The sequence below is a fragment of the Passer domesticus genome, chromosome 5 (genome assembly GCF_036417665.1).
Source record: "Passer domesticus isolate bPasDom1 chromosome 5, bPasDom1.hap1, whole genome shotgun sequence".
Lineage (NCBI taxonomy): Eukaryota > Metazoa > Chordata > Aves > Passeriformes > Passeridae > Passer > Passer domesticus.
This window is the reverse complement of record NC_087478.1, coordinates 74,187,177-74,211,989: the sequence shown is the minus strand read 5'-3', so window position 1 is coordinate 74,211,989 and position 24,813 is coordinate 74,187,177. Positions and strand designations below refer to the sequence as shown.

At 39.2% G+C, this 24,813-nt stretch overlaps 1 protein-coding gene across 1 annotated transcript in view; it reads right to left on the bottom strand.

Annotated features, from left to right (window-relative positions):
* Positions 1 to 24,813, bottom strand: part of LOC135300988 (potassium voltage-gated channel subfamily KQT member 1-like) — a 413,931-nt gene that overhangs the window by 314,079 nt on the left and 75,039 nt on the right. Inside the window, exon 12 of the mRNA XM_064421088.1 lies at positions 24,042 to 24,156. Coding sequence (XP_064277158.1) covers positions 24,042 to 24,156 — 115 coding nt within the window. The remainder of the gene's footprint in view (positions 1 to 24,041; positions 24,157 to 24,813) is intronic.

The window sequence follows — 24,813 nt, the reverse complement described above, 5'->3', positions numbered from 1 at the left end:
CAAATTGCTCTTCATGAGCTGGTATGGCCCTGTCTGGCAGGAATATTACTGGGATGATGTAGGACAAATGGAGAGCAGGGTAGTGCAGAGATGACATTGCACAGGTGCTGTTGCTTTTATTGCAGCAGTTTTAGACTGATTTACACGCAGAAGGAAAACATACAGGCCCACTTGGGAGAATCAGGAAGGCAACTGCCTTTTGATATTTTTTTTACACTGCTGAATGGCTGTCTCCTCACAGCAAAGAAAAAAGGAGGAGAAAACGAGAAAGTTGTGTAAGGGGAGTAAATATGGCCATGTATCACAGTCTGTGAGGTGGGAGGGCCAGGAGGACTTTGTTCCCTTTCCAGTCCTTCCACTGGAAGGACTTTCACAGCACACCTCCCTCTTTATGTATCAGATTCCACCTGCAAAATGGAATGGCATCAACAGTCTAAAAAAACAACCAAAAAAAAAAAAAAAAAACCCAACCAAAAAAAAACCCCAAAACAAACAAAAAAAAGCCACAAACAAATTAGCCCAAACAAGAAACCCCCACAAAAAATAAATTCACCATCACGTGTAGTTAATTTCTTCATTTGAGTTTCATGAGAATAATGGTTGTAAAGTTCCTGGCAGTAAGTACCACACTGAACAGTCTTTGCATGAGGTTACAATGTTGTGATTCTACCTGGTCAAGGTGAACTACAATAACGACTTGCTTTATGCTTTTTGCACCATTTTTTCACCAATAGATCTCAAAACACTTTACAGAGGAGACTGTAATCAAAATAAGATCACCTGACTCTTCACATGCTCAGGCTGAGCAAAAGATTGGTGTCAAACTAAGGAAAAGAACCCAGAAACTGAGAGTCCTTTTTTTTTTGTACTCTAACCAGGAAAGGAAATACTTTTCAAATAGAAAATTAACCTGACTTTTTCCCTACTCCCCTTTAGAAAACAAGGCAGTAAAACAAGCTTTTGTTTAGCCAGGGGAACTTTTACCTGCTCCAAGTCAGTTTTACAGCAGTATTTGCTATCTGCAACAGATCCATAAAAAGATTATACTCTGCATCGTGGCCTGTATTGCTTTTATTGTTTGTTAAATTTTAAATGTCATATCTGTACATACAATAGCACAAAAGAGAACAAGAAAAGCAGATTGAGATTTAGACAGTGAAGAGAATTCCTACCTACTACCCATATAGAGTAGGGCACATTAGCAATAAACACAAGCTGGAAACACAAATTAACATTCCAGTGGAGACACCCCTTAAATATGAAATGCAGTGGTCTCTGTAGAGCATTTGGGTGATCTATTGCATGAATAAACATACAGATTTTAAACCTGTGTGCAGGTAAACCTGTACTATTCACTCCAAGGGATAAGCATTCTCATCTCTGGCCCTTGGAAACAAGAGAGGAAGGAAAACTGGGGTCTTGTTTTCCTTGCACACTTCTCTGCCAGTGTTACTTTACTGGAGTGATCAAGAGAAATACAGAAAATGCACTCTAGGATTAAAACCTTCCCTTCCCCCACTTTTTTTTTTTTGGCTAGTGTCTTTTTATTAGTTTGTACAAAAATTGTACAAAAAGAGTTGGTTTATTGAGTAATAGCATAACTTAGCATGTTTGAATTATGGAAGGAAGTGAAAAGTCACCAAAACAAACACATTCAGTCTGCTAATTTTACTCACAGTTTCTGAAGTGACATAATGCAGCTTCTTTTTAAAGCTTTCTTGGAAAAACAGCAATTTCCTGTGTTTATTTTGTCTTCTTATTTCAGAAAAGTCTCTCTGATTTGTGGCAGCAGACACGATCTACATGATAGAAAGGTTTTTACCAACAAGAGGTTTTCACTGATATGATCAATGGAGAAATAAAATCCTTTTAGAACCACTGCCTTCACAGATTTTTCATGAAATATTATTACAGACCTTTCAAATGATTGTCATTCATGGTTTTAAAAAAGAATAATCTCTATGTTTAATTGCTAGGACCATTATATAACAACTTGTGGTCTACTTTATACCTTAAATTCTGCCTCAAACTTGATTCATTTTATTCTGCTGAGCAGAATGGAAACTCATCTGGTATTTCTTATTTTGCAAGAATTAAGACAATCTGTAGTAGGGCTTTTCTGTGTTTTTAAATTACAATAGCAGTGAGAATAGAGCTTTTAAATGCTCATCCCATTGAAAAAAAGTATTTAATGTACAGCATTAAGCCAAGTGGATGAAACTGTAAGATATATTCAGTGTGCTTTTTTTACTGCTTTAAGTCAAAACATTAATAATTATAAATGAAGCAGTTAATTTTTTTTAATGGGCTTCGGCCAAGAGGTATGGCATCCTCTGGTAAAAAGATATTTTGGTGACAAATTTCAAATAAACTGAAACAACCAAGTTGCAAGCAATGGGGAGGAAATAAAGTAGGGGACTGTAGATACTAAAGCCACCATCAAGTTGCATGAGTTTGCTAAAAGCACAATTTTGTGACAAAATATGGAAGGAGAGAAAAAGAAATAACCTCATTACAAAGTTTCCCTCCCGTAAGAACCATCCCAAAATACCAATATCCTTCAGCCACATCATGAATCATGCAAAACAGAATCACAGAACATACCAAGTTGGAAGGGACCCCCAGAGATTCTGTCTTTCCCTACTTTGTGATATGTAAACCCTACCAATATTGAGTGAGGACAGCAGACCAGTAAATTGCTCATATTTAGTACGAACACCCAGTTTTATGATATGACTGTGCTTGCACCCTTCTCAGACAGACCCACCATCCTACTCACTTCTGTTTCCCCTATCTACACACTCACTGAAAAGAGCCTCACTATGAAAACGCACAAGTTTCTGAAGTTTTTTCCCAAAATTCATGTAGGCTTGAAAGATAAAATGCTCACAACCAGATAATTTGTAGAAGCAATAATAATAAATAATAAAGCTTGGACTGCTAAATAATAAAGCTTTAAAAAGAAAATGCTCACATCCAGATAATTTGAAGTTTCTTGCCACTAGCAAGAAACCAGAAATAGGGATTCTACACACAACACTCCAATTCCCACAAGAAACTTCACATTTTGTTCCCTTTTTTGTTTTTAAAGTGAACTTGAGTGTCTGAAGCAAAAATAAATTGTTAATTTATTTATTGCAGGGATTAAGCAACACAAAGGTGCAGATGCTGCACTTGCCACCCACAGCTCGAGACACACACAGGTAAACTCTCACCAAACCAGCACCTCCTGTTCAGGGAGCACCACAGTGCTGACAGGTTTACAGTAAATAACAAAGCCCACAACCACTACTGTCAGGAAAATGGGGTCAAATTCTAGCAATAAAGTCTTCAGGGGGCAAGATCCTCCTTTGATATGAACACTACTAATTCTAAGGCCCTCCAATGCCTATGGTTTCTGTGATGGCTAAGCACAGAGCATAATTTACTTCACAGATTGTTTGGCTCCCTGCAGTAAGAACAGACTCATAAGCCAGCTCCTGACCATTTTTGCAGGGAAGTTCATTTTCCTGTTTCTGGAGAAAATGCAAGGAAGTCATGCCTGGAATTATTTGTTGTGGGGCTATGGAGTCAAATTGTCTCCTCCAGAAATTCTCTGCGGAAATTTCTCCTGTTCCCACAGCTTTGTGCCCTCTCCTCAGAGAAGCACTGGGGGACACTGGGAACATTCTGCTTCCACACAAAGGCAGCAGATTCAGAATTATCTTAAATGCAAATGAAAGCTTTGCATATCTTCAGACACAAACATATTTTTTAAAGCTGCATGCAAACACCTTAATGTGCTTGAGATCACTTGGATACCATCCCACCATAACTCAAGGAAAATCCTGTGCCCAGGATAAAAAATAGTAATTAAAAAAAGAGGAAGAAATACACACACACTGGGACTTCAAACCAAAGCAACAATCTGAGCTGACACACAGACTCACTGAACTACAGCAAACACAAGCTGGTGGTGACAGTGGTTGGATGTCTGGTGGAATGTGGGAGCTGGAGAGATTTGTGCTTTAAAGAGAAGCTAACACTGCACATTGTTTTCCAATAGCTTCTGCTTCTAGACTCCTGCAATACCTCTGGTTTTAATACCAGCCATCTGTACTAAACTCAAAATATATCAAAGCTTCACATCCTTGAAATACAGAAAAAAATGAATTATGGAACTGCTCACCAGCCCAATGTCCTTTGTCTCACAAGAATCACAAGGGTCAGTCACTAGAAAGACAATCAAGCTGTAACATTTTGGTTGCTGATGCAAAGAAGAAAACCATTTTCTGCAATCAGTTTAGAAAATATTAGATCAGCTACCTTTATAACACCTTTAAAAGTGGGATATGTCTTAATTTATATTTGCAAGGGTTAAAAGAAAGAAATATTAGGGGTTCTGCTACATTTCACACTTCTACTTGCATGAACAGAGATTGTTCCTGCCTGTTGCTTATTAGCCTAAAAGCTGCTGGAATTTCAGGACAGAGGTGGGAGAAGGAGGAATCCTATCTCTCCAAAACCTATGGACTCAAACTAAAAATAAACCCATCTCTCCCTTTTCCCTGAAACCCCTTTCTGCTTTTGTTTGTTTGTTCTGGATTATATCAGTCTTTTTCATGCTGGTGAATCATGTCTCTGTCACAGCTGATTCCATTTATCTATCCTGGGAGAAAACAAAAGCTAAAAATAACCCTTTTGGGGTTTCTGGTGGGTTTTGCATGAGAAGGGACTGAATATTTTCATTCCAAGCTTGTGTGTCAAAGTTTGGCTTTATCTTTGCCAGGGTTGACTTAACTAGTACCAGTTAGGAAAAAAAAAATAAAAAGAAAAAAGAAAATAAAAGAAAAATAAAGCTCTTGCTGTCCATAAAATTCTAAGCTGGCTAAAATTTAACAACATCTGTGGCAAATAAAAAAGTTTTTATCATCCAAGTCAGTACGAGAGTATTTTATTTGCAAGTGGGAGCTTTTTCCCAACAGCAATTTGCCATTTCTTGTAATGAACAGCAATGAAATGCACAGGTTCTGACAGGCAGGAGTATTTGTATTTAAAAAAGCTTTTTTTCCCCCTACTTAGAAAGATTTTAACTGTGTAAAAATAATCATTAAATTTGGAATATCATCACAACCAATAATGAGACTCAAAGTGAAAAGAGCATTTGGTCTGGGCTAAGATGGAAATCTTGCAGGAACATTTATTTCTGTAACCTCTAGTTGTTCTTCCTCCCATTTGTGTCAGATTCTACCCCATCCTATGGGAACTTGGTGGTTAAAGTAAAAAGAACAAGGGACTTTACAATATCAACCATTGCTGAAAAAGGAAAAGAAAGCATCAGCATGACTGACTTTTTTTTTTTTTAATGTGTAGATTTTAAAATATATTTTGGGAATGCTGTAGAAAGATGTAACATTAAAGAAATGCTAGTACACTTAAAATGACAGTCTGATTTTCTTTTTTAAAGCTTAACAGCATTGCTGACTATGACATACATAGTCACGTGCCAGGAGAAAGCAGTTAAACTCTATGGACTCCTCCAAGAAACACAGATTGCCTCGCACCAAAACAGTCCAGAAGTAAGAGATGAATCTTCAGGAGTCATTGAAAAGTAGTATTTATAAAAAAGAATGTCATGTTGAAGGTTATACCTCAATAATGATACTACTGAAAATCGTCAGATTTGTTCTCCCTCTACTTCCAAATCTTTCAGAAAATCCAGGCTGAAAATCACAGGCAATGGAGGGCGGCAAATCAAGAACATCAAGAGAGACCTCAGGAAAACATCCCAGGGTGGGAGCACTTGGAATTCTCCAAATTAAACCCCCAGAGCTCTCTGAAAACATCTGAAGGCCATGTCATGAAGTGTGAAGAGATTTCTGCAAACAAGATTCACCAAACAACAGAAAGTGACTTTGGTTAGTCACTTGGCAGAGCTGCCCATGATATCACCACATTCCAGGCTCCTTAGGCTGAGCTGGAAGCCTTTGGGTTCATGAACTCCCAGAGCCTCTCCCAGCACACTTATCCTGACTGGGGCCACCTTGAGCTTTTCCAAGTGTCCCAAACCTCACCTCCAAGTGACTGTGGGCTTCCCCCTGTTCTTCCTGCTGCCCCAGGAACACAACTGCTTTGTCCTGTTACAAAATAGGGAGCAGAAGCTTTTCCAGAGTTTAACTGAACGTGGATACAGTGGGGATGCAGTGACTTCACCAAGGTGTGGCTGCTCAGCTGAAAGCCATTGTGAATTACCAGGTCAAAGTCAATAGCAGAGGAAGAGGAAGAACAAAGTGTTACCTTGCAGGGACCACAGCAGCAAAATGTTGATGGAATGTGTAATTTTATGAATGTGCCAGGTCAGCTTTAAGGAGATTTAAAGTGTACTTGTTTATAGCAGAGGAAAAAAAAAAGTTGTATTTTTCCATACCACTTTAAACGTGTTTGTTTTGTGTGAAGAAAAAAATTTGCTGTGTCCTCACTGAATAGAAGGAGGCAAAATAGGACTTTACTGACTTTCCCCTTATGAATCAGCTATAAGACTGATCTACAAACCTACTCTGTAAAATCTGTAAACAGCTACTGAAAACAGGAAAGTCATTTTGACTTTCAAGGGCCTCATTTACAATGGCTGATACTCAGAAGCTTTCTTTACAAATATTTGTACCCAATCTGGAAGTTCTTTGTGTTTGGTGTGGCACTGTTTATTTCAGCATGTACCCATATTTTAGCTGGAAACTTGCACAGAAGATCTGAAGAGGAGTTGTAGAGGAACCCATCCAGAGTTTGGAACAAACACAGCAAGTTCTGCCACAGTCATCACATCAGAAGCACAACTCTCCCATTCTAACACTGCACTCATTTTTCAAAATTAAAAATCTCTCTGTGCACTTACACTCACAAATTCTAATTAGCAGCAGAAGTAAAGCCTGACACACCTCCATGCCAACAACTCTTGGCAGATCTGGGAAATGCACAATGCAATCAATAAATGCAGGATTTTCCCCTCTAGGAAGCAGAATTTTCCTCTTTTTACTGGTCATAGCCAGTAGAGCACAATGTCATTAAAAAATCCCAAATGTCCTTTTTTGTCCATGGAGAATGACAAAGGTGGCACCGGAGAATTTACTCTTGCTGGGGTTTAGTAGGAAGTACAGGAGGAAAAAAAGAGGGTTTATTTCTATCTGAATTCTAAAAATACCTATTTACTTCATGAGTAATGGGTTCTTCTTCCACTCCTGAAATCACCAGCATTCCAAAAATTAGTGCTTTTCATCCTGCAGCCTCTATCCCAGTGGGAAGAGCTGGCACAAAGAAAGCACTAACAGAGCCAGGTGGCAAGTCCAAGTGGGCTGTGAAAAAGTGGGGAACTGCCCAGACCTTTTAAGATACAAAAAAAAACTGTGGCAGAGCAAAACTCCATGTTAAAGCTGTGTGGACAATAAAAAGGAATTCAAGAAGAAAGTTAATACTTTCTGAGGCAGGACTGAAGTTCCCTGTGGAAAAAACAGCTCTGCCTCTACTGCTTAAAAGGAGAGGTGTTGGGAAAGAGGAATATTTTAAGTCAAATAATTATGTGGATTACTTCTTGTCACTCAGTGCATTGGTGAATGGTCTCCTCCCTAACCCCTGCCCCTCCTACTGCACACATTCTGTTCCTTAGCCTGGCTCCTTGTCCAGTCAATCTTGGCACATCCCTATTTCTTCACTCTGCCTTTGAACTGTGTTTCCATTTTGGCCAAATGTCTGATTTAACACTGTGCAGTGGGACTTTCTCATTCTGATTCTTTCTCTTTGAAAAAGCCCAGCTGGTGGATTTATAAAACGGTCTTGTTCTCCTGTAGAGATAAATCTGACACAGGACACTGTAGCTGAAGTTCCTTCTTTGTCTGCCACTCCCTGGGTGGATATAAAGGTATTTCCCCTGAATTCTGTGCTGTGCATAAACATCTGCTAATGCTGGAGTGAAAACACATCAAGATGCTTTGGGATACATGCTTCAAATACAACGGCTTATTTTCACATTATTATCCTGAAACAGAACTTTATAAATAAGGAATAGGAGAATCTCTCAGACTGAAGTTTACAAACTTAGTGTGTCATTTCAGTCGAATCCATCAATCAGTGCATTTTGACCCAGCTACAGACAAACAGAAATCTGACTATACCATTGAGGTGCTCATACATAAAGTGAAAGAAGAGGGCCAAAAGGTTTAAAAATTAAAAGTAAAGAAGTCTAGTTCCATAAAACTTGAAAGCCCACATGGAAAAAAACCCTTATTTTCAGAATAAGTAATTGTCCCAAGATAATTAAGGATTTCTTTTCAACTTTAATACTCTCAGCCACTTCCACGAGGTCTTTTGAAGGTGTTTAACCAGGTTAAGTGATCTGTATAATATCTAGTGCTGAGAAAAGCAGAAAAAGGGACGTAGAGAGGCAGCAGGGCAGAGGGAAGGGCCAGACAAACATTTTGGAGGCAGCACAGTCTTAGATCATTTCAAATTGATTGTGAAACCACAACCCTGAGAGCAAGACACCATCAGGATTTCTGTAATATATCAGTGAGATAATAGAGAAAGGACCTGGTGAAACAAAGTGAGTCACTTGGGGAGAGGCATCTACTCTCAGCTCTGAGAGAGACTTGATGGCAAGTTGTTGGTTTAAATATTACTTCTACTTTTTGATGTGACTTCTTTTTTAATAACTGCATCAAAATTCCAACAATTTACTGCCCTAAGTCACTCAAGAGCTTTTGCAGACTCTCCTCCCAGACAGGTCTTTTACTCATAGGAACCAGTTTTCTTGAGCCACACCTTCCACAAAACAAGACCTAGAGAAAGCTTCATGTATCAATTTTTCTTCTGAATTATAAAAAGGAAATGAAAATACTCTTTCTGATTCATCATTCTCATGGGACTTCTGCAAGAAACCTGTGTTAGTTCCTATAAACCCATTAATACACCCCACCAAAAGAAAATAGGCAGAACTGTGGCTTTTTATTATTCTTTGTCCAAAGAGGCCTAACTTTCCACTGTCTTTATTATAATTCACCTGTAATTGCATTCCCTACTCCTTTTGTTTATTGAGACTCAATAGAATTTTCCTAAAATCCTCTTTTGTTACTACCTATTAACCAGCTGATTAACAGCTCATTTTGCTCCCTTCTCTATTGCCATTTCAGTCCTCTTGCATCATGCTTTTTAATTCAATTAAAAAAAAAACCAAAAAAACAACAAACAACAAAAACCAGCAATATTAAAAAACATTTGGAAGTTACACTGTCCTGTGTTTATTTCAGTGGTTATCATTGTTAAATAAAAATTCCATATGAAGAGGAAACGTCTGCTCCAAGGGCAGTGTGTTACTGTTGTACTTCTAAAAGCATTTGACATGACCATGGAATGAGCACAGTAAGTTTGGGCATAGATAGAGAAGAAACATTTACCCCTTGTCACCCTAATTGACAGACTTGCAAAAATTTACATTCTCCCTTTAGCATGTTTTAATAAAGCTAAAAATGTCACTAATGATCTCAGTTGTTTTTTTTTTTCTTCAAGGAACTGAAAGAACTAACCAAAAATACAGAATGCCTACAAGAGCGTTTCTTGGTATAGGAAGAGCAAATCAGCACAACACCCCCCACTCCCCTTCCCCCCCAAGTCAAATTTCTAGACAGGTGGCCATATGTTCCTTTAGTTCACAGAGTTCACATCTCATTTTTGCTGGCAAATCAACAACAAACTTCTATGGTCATTCACTTGACTTTTTGCCAGTGAGTCAAAGCATTCTTCCCCCAAAAGAAAACACCTCGCCAGCATCATTTACTACTCCCCCTAAAAATACTTTTAGCACAACATTACAGGCATACTTTTGACAACTGTGCTTTTGGAAAGCAGCATTCTCTAGAGCAGTCAGACAATAAAAGGTTTACTGTTCTAAAAATGTGGCTACTGACTAAGAACAGACAGGCATCAACAAGAACTTGAAGATAAATGTTCATTTCTTGTCTTTATAATCATAAAAGGTTTTACTGTCTACAAGCCTGGATAAACAAAGTCATTTAGGCTTGTAACTCCCAGCACCACAGCATTTTTTAATACATCAGCATTTCAAAATTCTCTTGACTTAGACCTACAAACAAAAAACCAGAAAAAATTTATAATACTTTTTCATGCTATATTTCATCTTGTTTTCTTGCCTCAAACTAAAAATTCCTTTAGAAAGCAGGGTTAAATTCTGCCTACATGAAATATTCTTGCAGATGATTGACATCAACAAAAAATAGGCGCCATGTTATTATTAAAACATAAAATTGTAACAGCCCTATAGCCATGGTTAATACCAGAACAATTTTTACCATCCTTTGCTTTTAAAGACACTTTGCTGCATAGATACTTTGCAAAATGACATCTGCAAAAGAGGAATGAAGATGGGATTTGGTAGAAAATGCAGTTTGGCAGAACATTACAACAAACAGGGCAAGCATTAAGTAGTGATCAAGCCCTGTGTTTAATCTTTCCATAATAATATGAAGGAAATAAAGATAAGGTCTGTTAGTTCATTACTCAAAACTAAGGGGTGGATTTTAAGACAGAGAAGACTAAACTTGACTGTCAGAATATCTCAGTGATAGAAAAATCTATCTTCACAGATCTTCTCCTCAGCATCTCCAAGGATGACAAAACAGAGATACTCCAGTAACATTAAGGACAAATTACAACACCCAAAAGCTGTTTCCCATTTGTGATTTGGATGTTGTGGTTTGTGTCTGATCAGAAGAGTGTTCTGCACTGCTGGGCAGCGTTCCCAATCCCACATGACCCTCAGATCCTGCCTAACAGTGACTGCTACGAGGCAGCTCCTGGGCTGCAGCTCAGCCCCTCAGCACAAGCTCGTGTGTAAACACCAGGGTTTACAGCCCATTTAATACTTTGGGTTCAGAGAGCCCATGGAGAAAGTTAATCCACTGCACTTGGAGAATGAGCTGGCCTAATGTCCCATGTCACAGCGTTCCTCAGATTTCTCCCTGCCTCTGTGGACTTCCATTGCTGGCCTCAGCAGCATGACTGCAGATTTCACCTGCCAGAGCACAGCTGGGTGTTAGCCCCAGACAGGCCAGCTGTGTTTAAACAAAAGAACTCAAATGAGAGCTAACAGTGTATACCAAAAGACCTTGGACTTAAATTGCTTCCTTCACTTTCCTACCCCCCTCAATAAACTAAGGCAGTTTAAAACAGGTTGATAAGGAAGTCGCTGCCACAAGTGGGAAGAATATTCTGGAATGAAGATGGGGTCACCCACCTGAATTGTCAGACAATTCTACACTCTTTGCTGCCCAAACAAGAACACTAAAACCAAAGAACAGGCTGAAACCCATTGCCCAGGGAAAACTTTGATATTTACCTTGCTCAGACAGTGCTCGAAGAAAAAAGAGAGGCAGAGGAGAAGCAGTGAGGGGAATGGTGATGTCATGAATAGCCAGTTTTATAATGAGCTCATGCCCCTTCTGTTTGTGAAAGAGATTAGCACTTTCTGAACAAGGAACAGGCAAAGATAAGATTAAATAACCTCCAGCTCTTCATTAGCTCATGCATTAAAGTGTCACAGTGCTGAAACTGGAGATTTTGGAGATGTTCATTATTAGTGCTCAGCTGATACAACTGAAAAGAGAGGATGACTGTGTGATACTATGAGTGTTTTGGTTTTTTTTTTTCCTCAATTGCTATAATTTTCTTGTATAATACTTGTCTGATATAAATACTGAATGGATAAAGTAAGGGCATGTATTTTGGGTTTGTATTTCCAATTTAGTTGCAGAGGCCTGAGATATGGGCTATGGCAAAGTCTTTCATCCAAGCACCTGAAATAAAGGTCATGTTTTGAGCACTAGAGGACTCCAAAAGCCTTACAACATGCTTATGAAAATACCAAATAATTTTTAAGAAGTTCTACATTCATCTGTGAGATTTTTTTCTTTTAATCAATTAAACCAGATGGTAAAATCTACTAAACTGTGGCTAGGTGTTTATCTTTTGAAGGGGAAGAAATCTGCCCTTGTGAACAAACACTGAAATTTTATTTTACCCTCGGCCACCCACAGTGTGTTTACTCATCACACAGAGACCTGCTGTAAAGTAACCAGGAGGATAATTCTGACTTAATTTTCAGGGTTTAATACTATGCATGAGTGATAAAATTAAATTTAGACTCCAAGTAAATATTCAGGGTTCAAGCACACCAGTTGGTTTGCTTTCACAACCAGGCAAACAAGCAACAAAAGAAATCTAAAAAGGTGTAATGTAATATCACAGGAAAGAGAGAATGCTATAAGCCAAAGCACAGGCACATTTCACAGAAATCCAATAGCTATCTATGTGGTTATAGCTCTAAACCTACATGATTCTATCTCTAAAACTCTGTTTAATCAAGTACCCACAGGGCTGACTGTAAATGGAGCCCCTTTTGTCCTGGTTAACAAGTCCATCCAGCAGGGAGCTGCTGTGAGGTCGCTGCAGAGATGTGCTGATAACAAAAGATAAAGATTTCTCTCCAAGTTCTGCAGATGTTAGACATTCTTCCTGGGAAAATTCTAAGGATATCTGAGGACACAAACTCAGATTCTTGACCAGCTAGAGGCGAAACTCAGATGCTTGAGCATTGAAGTAGAAGGCAGAGCTCAGTCAAGGCTCCTCAGTACAATGAGCAAAGTCAAATTTTGTTGTCCAGGCTTTTCTCAGTCATGCACACACACACACTTCTCCCACCCCACCAAGAGGAAGAGAAACTGCAGGGATGAATGACAGGATGAGGTAGCTATGGATGATGAAAGGAGCTGAGAGGAGCTCAGGTGATCTCTGAAGTCACCAGCAAGATGTGCAAGGGAGCTCTGGGTGACAGCAAGGCCTTCAAATCTTCATCCAGGCAGGTGCTGCTTTCCCTGCTTCCATTCCCCATCTTTTCAGCCACAAGCTCCCCAGCTCCTGTCCACTTCTCTGCCACAAAAAACAGACCCTGCCCTCACAACTTCACACTGCACTGGTCAATCCCCAGAGCTTAGGAATTGACTTTATCCCTGTGCCTCAGGAGCTGCAGGGGGGAAAGGGACAAGGAGGAGAAGACAGAACAAGCCCAGCCCGTTTGTGCTGCTGATACAAAGTTTGGCACAAAGCAATCCTCCCTCCCAGTGCTGTATAGAAAGAGCAGGGATAATTAGCTTAATAAATTCTGCCTTATTTTACTTAGAGCTGACCTTGTGTTTCCCTGCAATAGGGGGCAGACAAAGGATTTGCAGTCAAAACCCTCAAGGTACCACAGCCCTTCCTTGGCTAGCAAGTTCACCTTGCCCATTGCTTGTTGAACACTAACAGGCTTGTTTTCTAAATTAAAATTTAATCAGAGCTTGGCAGGTGGATAACATGACACTAATGGAAGCCTTTCACTCAAGATTACACAGAAAAGATTATGCATAGAAATCAAACTGAAACTTTTCCTGCATTAAAACGACCAAAGCAATGACAATTCTTTGTCAAGATGAGAATGAATGGGGACTTGCACAAACTCCAAAGTTCGGAGATGAAGTATGAAATTTACAGCAGACACAGAGTTGAAGGACTAAGAAAAGAACTGAACTCAGGAAAAGCAATTGCTTTGTTTGTCTGAAATGCTGCGAATTCCACATATTTCACATTAGAAGCAATTTGTATTTTTTTTAAATAACAAAGTAGCTAAGTAGGCACTGGAACACATGGAAAGCAGTTTACATTGTATTATTGGATTTGGATTACTGGCGGGACAAATCACAGAACCCACTGGAGGGGATCCTTCAGTGACAGCTGCTGGAGTAAGAGAAATCAGCATAAGAACAGCTTCAAGAGCTCTTGGAGCTTTGTTTTCAAGCATATTTTTGTACTAATGAGCACCACACATATTGCAGACAGCTGACTAAATAAAAAATAAAAAGAAAAGACCATCAAGATTATCTGTTCTAGCCAGTGCCTGGCTGTAGGCAGCCTGGCTGACTAAAGCAGGGGAGATAAGTATCAGTGAGTTATGAAAAATGCCATTACAGCAGGCCAGGAGCAAACAGGCAGAGCACTGGGAGGAACAGAGCTCAATATAGCGTGCAATGACTGCAAGCTTCAGTGCCCACATACTAAGCTTTCTGTACTGTAATGGTCTGATAAATTCATTTTGACCCAGAGACCAGAGATAAATTGTCTTAGCAATACAAACAAACAGCTAAGCAATTAGGGCAAAGTTTTTTGAGACGGTGGTGATAACATCTAGAAGCATTATTGGGCAGGGGAAAAAGCAGCCCTGGAGATAGGGCATTTAATCTGGAGTAAAAGAGAGAGTATAATGGCTTCTCCAAATTGCAGAGCACTAAAAGAAAAAGCAGACAAGCAACTGGCACTGGTATTTGTCTGGCATCTATTTCAGTGTATCCAACCTGAAAAGCAACTTCCATTGTCCCATTTGGAGTTCATCAAGTTTGGCCTATAAAAAGATTTAACATGTGCAGCTGTGAAAGTGTCAGAGCTGAGAAATCCATGAGGAACCATCAGGTTTTATAGAATTGCCATCATTTAAATTTCCTGGAAGTAACTTATTAAAATAGAGTTTTCAAGTGCAGAGATTAATGCAGTGGTCAAATTAAAAAAGCAGCAATTTCATCTACCAGTTTTCACATATCAGCCCTATTTAGGCACAGACATATGTTAGTCACATTGGCTGCAACAATTCCATTACCAGAAATAGGAGTAATTAATATTTAACCCAAATTGTGTGTTAATTTATCAACAAGTATTTCAACATTACTTTAAATCTATGCAATTAAATATGGTATAATATACATATATATATGTATATATAAATGAGTGAAATTCCAGGTCTAGAATACATTCCTTCAGTTTTCCAAGAAAATAGCCATGAGAAGATAAGGTGATCTCTCAAATTGCTAACTTTTGTTGTGAGCATCTTGCACACAATAAGAGAGTTTTAATAGAGATATCTGCTCATTGCAAAGCACCTAAATTTTATTTTAGACAAAAAGAAATATGGAGGAGATACATTTAAATGGTACTTTTACTGCAGCTGAATGACCAGTGGCTCTCAGTGTTCACTGAAGAATGAGAATTAGCATTGTTTTTAAACACACAATGAAGACGTAAATGGCATTTGCTTTACTAAAGAACTTATTTTTCCCTTGTAAGATTTTTCTTTAAAGTGTATTTTAGGAAATTTTAAAAAATCATTAAGACACAAACATACAGGAGAAGTATTTTTGGAGCTGCCATAAACAATCCATAGCCTTAAGTCCATCCCATAGAACAGAAGCAGCTCCAGTAACTCAGCCATGCCATGTGAATTCCAGTATCCTGTAATGCAGTGAAAGCAAGTGTGTCTTGCTTCATTGGGTACTATGTTGCACCATACAAAAGTCTATAAAAGCCACCTGAATGAAATGAACAGTTATTTATATTTCAATAAGGAAAGGCACTTGACCAGTAAATACAGAATAAGACTGTCTAGAAATTGGCAAATAAGGCAAGACTGCAGCACCCCTTGATAAACACCACATTAACATTTAAGAAACACAGAAAAGAGTCTTCCTTCTTTCATTTTAGGCTAAGTGCACAGTCTGCTTGTTTCCTGGGTAGAAATACAGTCATAACTCCAAAATTTTTGTTTGTTTAGACTCCACTGTCAAACATCATCACCAAATGATGCCATTTCAATTTAGGAGCAATGTATTATTGTTCGTGTTATTTTGAAAGTTTTAAAGTAGATTTTCATAATATTGGTAATGATGAAATACTAAGGAAATACAAAAACTGCATTTTCTAACTACAGAACTATTCCTGATATCTGTAATAACATTTAATTTCCTATCTTTTTTTGTCCTCAATGCACCCATCACAACTTTTCACTTAACCACGCTGAGCTCTCTTAACTTTCACTTACAGTTTCTGAATTTTTTTCCTGCTTGATGCTGCCTCAGAAATGATGCCTTTAGGAGCAGCATGTTAGACAGGCATGTCACCTCTTCAGAAAGCAGGCTGTAAGGATTAAGTGACTCTCTTGAGTGGAAGGCAGGATTCTAGCTTGCAGGGTTGCTGTCCATGCTCAGAAGGACAGCAGAGTAACACTTAGCTAATATTAAGGTAAAATGAAAGCTTCCTGCCTTACAAAGAGTGATAGGTTTTTATCTCAGCTCTCCCCTCCACAAGTTCTAGCCAAAAAAAATGGTGTCTTCATGCCTTCAAGCTTTTCCCCATCTTTTTTTGACCCTAAGTGCAGCTACAGTCCCTGTCATGCAGGGATGGGCTTTTGGTTGGTATAAGAGAGGGGCTGCCTTGGTCACAGGAGCAACCCAGGGAAGCAGCCATGGAAGGAAAGGGAAGGACAACTGGTATGAACAATTTCCAAAGTACTTTTTGTGTTGAATGTTGCCAATGCAAAACATACCCTGTGGTTTATGGATGGAGCTCGACCACCTGAGCAATGACCTGGATGCTTAGGCTGCAGACACCATGGATTCCTGTTCCTGCTTCTCCTTTGCCTCAGCAAATTTTACACAAACAGACAATGAGGAAAACCAAGTTCCTATGACCAGAAGAGGCACAGGCATGGTTCAGCCACATCCAATTGAATCTCACAGGAGAAGTGCTAAAACACAAAATACTGCAAAACCACCAGATCAGGGGTAACAGCAAACATGTGCTTGGTTATTTCTACAGAAGGGACACAGTCACACTTCTCTGTGCAGTGCAACCACCACGCTTTTCCCACCAAGGTTTTTTATCCTCCCCTCCCCAAGGCACAGGTGCCACACGTGGCACACTTTTATTTTGCCTGCACACGTGGCACATTTTTATTTTGCCTGCCATTGACAGCCTGGGGAGGTCTGATACGAAGGGTTGCACTGTCTTCTTCAGCAAACAACACTCTTTCATGTTATGTTTTTCCAGACTTCCATCACAGCTGCACATAGAGGCAAACTCTATCATATGTCATGGTGCTTGGAAATTACAACTGAGTTATAATAATAATTAACTAAATATAATAATATAATAATAATTAACTAAAACCTTGACAAATTCTGGCAACCAACCAAAGCCTTGATAATGTGATTCCCCCCTTCCCTGGCTTTCTCTTCACAGACGAGACACCAGGAATCCAATCCAGCTCCTTGAACCCCTTTCAATAACAAATGTTAGAATTGCCTTTTTTCTATTTTCTGACTTGCTGCTGAGATAAATAATTTCTGTGTAAAGTAAAGCCATAAAGGCAAGTCTTTAATTTTATCTGGAAACCGATGCATTCTTTGTAAACTATTTTCTTAACAGATATTTGCAGCCATATATCCCAGAGTCACTTCACACCTTTACCACGAGAAATTTTATTCATACTTCAAAATTCTGTGAAATTATTAGAAAACTTATTAAGGGGGAAAAAAAAATCAATTCTAAAAAACGTTTTGCAGAAGCTTCTGTTTCCAAAGCAGCTTTTATGTCACACTTTTCCATCAGATCTGCAAATTTTCCTGCATAGAGGTTTACATGATAATATGCATTCAGTTTTCTTTTGACAGCCTTCAGTGGGCTGTTACAATAGTCTGTTTTCCAGGAAAGAAAGTCTAACCACCATAACAAGCTGAGCCTTTGGGGGTTGGTTAAATTGCTCATTAAACTGGTGTTTAAGTATAGTAGAGGTTTTTCTTGTGTGGCAACTTGCCAATTTAACATTGGGGAAATTCAGATGCAGATAAATTAAGTTTATAAGTAAGCTTGCTGAAATGACAAATGGGGTTTGGAAAGCTGAAACGGGAGTTTCTGTTTCTCCTGTGTTATGGGGCAGTGCCCTCCACTGGCCAAATGTTCTCACTTTTGGAATAAAAGCAAAAATTCACCGTGACTCTAGAATAAATACTTCCAAACCCGCTCAGAATCAATGTCAAATTCTTATAAAAGCTACTGCACACTGCCACCAATTTATACTAATGCCAGCCGTGCTTTCATATTACATGGTAATAAAAATACTTTGGGTGCTGAAATAAATCCCAAGGCAGCCCTTCTAAAGAGTTCCAAATTAGAAGTGACAAGACAAAAATGGGTAGTGCTAAAAAGTGTAATTTAACACATGACCATATAATGGTAAAAAGCATAGAACCAGATTAGCAATTACTACTGTCTGTTAAATTTTCACTATTTTACCTCATTTTTTTCTGGTCAGAACTGACAGATGCTTGCAAAAACACCTCTTTGAAGCAATTTATAATGTTTTTCAGTGCCATGCTGAGGACAGAACTAGTTGCCTCAGTAACACCTGCGTTCAATGTACATGAGAGTGGGAATTAGGAAGTGTCAAAAGCCAACAGACAATGAGAAACCTGGAAACAAGGTGGATATAGATATGTGCCCACCACTCATGGTACTTTGGGTTACCCCAGGACTACTATTTTAGTAATAGAAGTTAATGCTTTTATTGTTGATTCAATTGGCCTACACAAGATCACTATCCAATTACTGGATTATATTACATGTTATATATTATTATTTATTATAGTTTATATACAATATATTATTATATATTACATATTATATATTTCCAGTGTGATAGAGTTGCTGGTGAGAAGGTGAACTGTTTCTTTAATAAGATTAAAAGTAATAAGCTATAGGAAGAAGTTATGATAAAAACACAAAGATAAATAAAGCAGGCAGAGATAAACCAAAACAATAAAAAGACTGAAAATATGTTTGGTGTTACAAGCTGCACTCAGATTTCCAAGCAGAGACAAATAAGGACAAGAAATATTCTTAAGACCCTGATCAAACCTTCACTACAGATAGTGGAAGGCTGGAAGTCAGAAGATGGGTTTAACATCCCTTTTTTCTAGGGCTTAACAATGATAATTTTATTTGGTAATACCTAATGAAAGCTTTAAGGCCTAGCATAAGTTTTACCTTTTGTCCCATTCACTTTGTATAAATTTCTGTGTTAGTGGGCAATGAAGGAAATTAGTCATATTTCATATCTGCCAATCATATGATAACCTATTTCCTCTTAAAAAAACAATGAAAAACCACAAAACCAACATATTTCCTAAACTTGTTTTAAAAGAGAAAAGCTAAAATTTTAAGACTAACCATGAAGTACCCTCCTTTGAATATAAATTTGATTTTCCACCCCAGTACACAGCAGGGTACTCCCCAGTCTCTGCAGAACCCAGCTCTGGCGAGGTGGGCAGCAGCTTTGGTCTGCTCTTCCAGGCAGCCTGCAGTGAGCACAAACACCCACAAACCTCCCCTGGCTTCCTGGAGCCTCAATCCTCACAGAAGGTCCTGCTCACAGCTGCAGATTAATTTGGGATGCTCTTTTTGCATCAGGATTCACCAGTGATGACAGAGAATGGGGCACTCAGTCACCCTCATCCTCGGAGTCTGTTTCCCCCATTAAAAGAGGGGTTTTTTTGCATCCTTTGCTTCACCTCAGGTCTATCTTTTCCCTTCTCCTCGGGGGGGGGAAAGATTGTTTAATAACCACATTTTCATGCTGGGTTTTCCTGCTAATCCTTTTGTAGGTGAAACTCCCTTGTTTCCCACAATCTAAGAGCCAGTTTTATCCTGGGGTAGCCCACAGTACCATGAGTGGTGGGCACATATCTATATCCACCTTGTTTCCAGGTTTCTCATTGTCTGTTGGCTTTTGACACTTCCTAATTCCCACTCTCATGTACATTGAACACAGGTGTTACTGAGGCAACTAGTTCTGTCCTCAGCATGGCACTTAAAAACATTATAAAAAAATATTTAAAAAACAATGGAGGAGGTGTGAACAGTGGGTATCAGGTTGGTTCCACAGTCAGGTCTGTGCTTCTGTTACATTAAAGACCTCACAGTGAAGCAGTGAGCCATTTTCACAGCACACTCACCTCACACACAGGACTGCAACACAAGCACCTTCATTATTTCTAAACCTCTGCTCAGAACTGGCTTAACCAGGGCTGGATTAAACCCGTGCCTCCTAAGCTCAGCTTGACTCTGCTGTGGCCAGAGCCTCAGAAAGAAGAGCAGCTGCTGGTCTGACTCTCAGCCCAAGAGAAGCAATGAAGCCCCATTTTCCCTGTGGGAACAGCTCTGAGCTCCCTGCTCCAGCTGAGGAGTTACTGCTCAGCTGTCCCCTGAGGGCAGACCATGGGCACTGTGTGTGCATCTCACCTGCCAGAGGTTCCCTGCACTGCCTGCTCCCCTGCAGGGACCTGCTGACATTCACCCCCCTGTGACCCCAGCGAGCCACAAAATGCACACTCAACCACAGCTGCTCAACCACGCTGACAGAGAGAATTTCTGACTTTTGCTTTTCCTTACAGTGGAAAGAGCTTTAGACACCACAGCTCTAAACCACGGAGCTCTGAAAAACAAAAACAGGATGTCTGCCTCTAAAGCTGCTGCTGTGTATATTTTTTCTGAGACTGTGCTATCAGGGACCAGGTTGGTTTAATCTTTCAGTGCAGTCTATTGGCCAAATTCTCTTTTTCCTGATGGAAGGTTAAACTCTGGTGTGAATGACAGAAAATGTTGTCATGGCCAAGGGTTCATGTCATCACAATAAAAATAGAAGCAGCTGGACATAAAAAAAAAATTAAAATACTAAGTTTAAAAGTTATTGGGTTCTCCTTCACTATTGCAAAACTCCAGTGATTCACTGATGAAGTCCTCTTCTGACTGGTTCATCAGAGAATTTGAAATATTAGGTGAGTAACTATGTCAGGCAGTGAGGCAGTCCAAACATTTCTTGCTAAAAATAGAACTACTTATCAACTGACTGAAATTAATATATTTGTTTCATCCATCAGAATTGATTAATCTCTAACACCATTATTTTTATTCAGCTTTGGACACCTCAGAAGCAGCCATTATAAACCAACAGAGCTCTAGTCAGGTCAGCAGCACGTGAGATTTTTGATCCCTGAGAAAATGGGCCAAAGATACCCAGCAAGAACTTCAGGCAGCCAGAGAGTTATAAACTGAATATGATGCTTTTGTCCCCTGGCTCAGGAGTTGTTCACATTTGTGCAGAGATCACCAGAAACAAACACTATCCCAGCTGTCTAAGGGATCCAAAGCAGCTGTGTTCCTACAGAAAGGTCTCTCAAGCTCCATTTTCCAGCTTGCTGCCTGATTTCACTGACAGCTTCTACCAGCTTACCTTCTCCAGGCTTGCATGGACCACTCACATCAGAATTCCACAGGTGGATGCATCCACCACTGACACCTGGGCAGTGCTGCAACACATTGAACTGGTTTGCTTTCAGTCAAATATCACCTTAAACATTAATATCAGCAGTTTTCAAGCAGCCTGGTGCTTGCTTGGCAACACCCACCTGAGTTACTGTGATGTGAATCTGCTACACGTGTGCAGATTGATGGGACAGAGGCTTGTCTAAGACAATGAAGCTCAAGGGTAAGAAATCTATTTTCCTGGGATATCATTTGCCATTCCCACACAATGGAGAGAATTTGCAAGAGCATGTGGCCTAAAACAAAGCTTATGTCACCAGAGAGCATCTCTGCTGTCATCCATCCAGCAGAGCAGACTTGATGAGCACCTATTGTTCACATTACAGAAAACAACCCTCAAAACATTACAGTTGTAGACCTGGCACCATGTTTAATAATCAACACAGGAAGCTGAAAAATGACCAGTGACAGACTTTGAAATAAAGGTTTACTGCAGGATTGATTTTGTAGCTTAGAACACTTGCTGAAGGCAAACAAAACTTTAGCTTTTGGCAGCTCCTCAAAGTCAAACTTGAGTTCACAAAGTGCCTCACGTGAAACTGTCATCATTGTGGGATCCTGGCATGAACTGATATGTGAAAGCCAAGTTTTCACTTATTTTGCAAGTTGGGAAGGCTCACTGTATGTTCATATATACTTACACACCCACACACTCCCTTTTGGCTGAATTTTACTCTTGGAAGTGTTTTTGTTTTATCATTGACTGTTTTTATGACTCTAGGATGAAGACTTGTAACCCTAATTAAGGGAAAAGCAGAAGTCACACTGTTTTGGAAAGCTCACACACCAAAGCAGCACACACCAAGACTTACCTGCTTACACTTCTGCCAAAAGACAAGATAAATAATTACACTGACTATATCTAATATTGATTGTGTGCCAGGAACATACAGTGTTAATATCTCACTGTTTGCATTGAAATTGGGAGTTTAAACCTGGATCCATAAATACAACACATTCTGTGCTCCTCTCATAATGTTCACAGTTTAAAGAAGGAGACACTACACATTTCTGCTCAAGAATCAACTTGACTCTAAAATGAATGCATCCTAATAGGTAAAAATGCAGACATGGAAAATGAGATGATCAGTATTATAGGTGAAAACTGCTATGCTCAATTTAGAAACAGAAAACTAGATGAAATGATGTTTTGGCTTTGTTCTTACATGGCACCTTTATAATTTCTAGCCTTATGTTTTCTATACATTTGAAGTTTCTTACTAGTGTTTAGAAGCTATAATTTATACATATGTTTTTTATTGTGGAACTTAGAATATAAAAATCTTTAATTTAGCAATTTCAGTTGCAAGATCATTCTGCTTCCATACACTTGACATCCAGATCAAGAAGAATTAATGATTTCACAGTATATGACTTTAAACTGTGTAGCACAGTACTTAAAACCTCTCCATATTTCAATTTCTTTTTTCTTTTGTGTACTTGATTATCTTTCTGCTACTCCTTATTTTCCCCACAAGGGAGAAATTCATTAAAAAAAAACAACAATAGGAGCTAAAAATGCAGGTACAGTTTGCACTACAAAACATAAGTCACAATACCACCATTTTTCATGCACTAAACTGTAGAAACAAGATTAGATCTGAGGGTTTTTTTCCTCAAATGCAAAACCCTTTGCTTGCACTGTGCTGAATAAAAAGAAGAAAAAAGACCAATTTGATAGAACAATTTAGAATTCTCTGATTTGAAGGCAAGGCCAATATGACATGTTGGGGAAATACAAGGACTGGGATATCCTATATGAAAGCACAGTACAGTTACTACAGAGGTAGCAGACACACCATCTCCATGAGTTCCCCGGACAGAAATCTTTTTCTTTTTTTCTTTTTTTTTAACCTCAGATAAAGTGTTTTTCCAGTGAGAAGCCCAAATGCTCTCCTGCAAGAGTGATCTCAGCTGAGTTTTTCACCAAATTACCATAACATTCAAACATCAACTTCATGAGCCTGTTAACTGAGGAGGTCTCATCACAGCATTATTTGTATTGGTTGCTGATGGGAGATAAAACATTGCTATGGCACCTGGATGTTCTAGTGCATCCAGGCCTTGCCCTGTGATTTAATCCAGAATCCCCATGCCCAAAACAGGACATGTACATTAGAGGACCAAAGCATGAAGGTTACTCAAGATCCTGATAAAACACAATATAAAGTTGTCCTGCAGGATTATTTTATTTCCAGAAGTATTTGTTAAGCCAAGTAAAAGCAGCAACTCAATAATTGCAGTGAACTCCCTGATGGGGATTTTCTGTCCTGGACAAAAAGTTCACTTTCATATTTGTGGAACATCATTTCCTTAAAAGTTTGCCTGCTTTATAAAAATATTACATGAGATAGCCTTTCTATTTTCAGGCTGTACCTATAAAGGACTATTTCATTTAGGTGTCCAATCAATTCATATTATGACAGCTTTAGAGCTTAACCTGATGGGGCAGTCTACAAGTATAAAACTGTCTGTAAAGCTCACAGTTCTCAGAAACTGTTTCAGCTGCCTTAAAAAGTGGGAAAACAAAGACACCAAGACTGCAAGTCACCTACCAGTGAGCAGTGCTGCTTTTCCAAGCACCTGGCTACTTCCACCAAACTTCAGGTTAAACTAGGAAATGTTCACATTTAGTTAAACAAGACCAAACCCACAATCGCTTCAAGTGCAGCCAGCCAGCAGAAGCATAACTCTTAGTGGCAGGTGTCCCTCACTGTTAATGAGCATTTAATTGATGAGTTAAGGAGCTGCTGCTCACTCACTGTGCCACGTCGGACGCTGCTGGCAGCGGGGACTCCTCGGGTACCAGGTCAACGTCATCAGTGAAGCTGCTGGCCCGTGACATGTCTGGGGTGTGCCCTTCCAAGCGTCTTCTCACTGCACAAACGATGCAAAGAGATCATAATACATTAGGGAGACCAATCCACAAGCTCTTGCCACGGCACATACATAGCTCAAACACAAGGAACCTCCTTCAGGAAAGGATTTTCTTCTTGAGGGCTGTCCCCTGCGAAAAGAAATTCACCACCTCTGCAATATTGGTGGTGGCAGGACAATACAAACTATCATATTTCCATTTCCTCACTCAACACCGTTTGATATGTATGCTTTAATACCTTAAAAACTATTATTTTAAATGCTTTTATCATACAAACAGAACACTTGACACCAAAGTGCTCTCTGGTCACTATAACCACCAGTGTTCCAAATTTCTCCCAAGAACCAGGAAGCCTCAGGTGGCTGGATGCAGTTGGCTCTGCAGGATAACCATGGTGGATACAAGCTGTGCTGCAGTTTAGCTCACGTTCCAAGTGTTACAAAGGTACAAATTTCATTACAGATTTGGAAAACATACAATGGCCAAGAAAAGCAGGTGTTCACTAAGACACTGCAAAAATCAGAGAAGTGCAGCTAGCACTGTAAGTGGTAAAAATCCAATGTTTTCTAAAGTTTTCCATCCAATATTATTGGGCTGAACTCATCATATATGTGTGGTGTACATGTACCTGTCTTTCTAAGTTCAGATGCATCAAT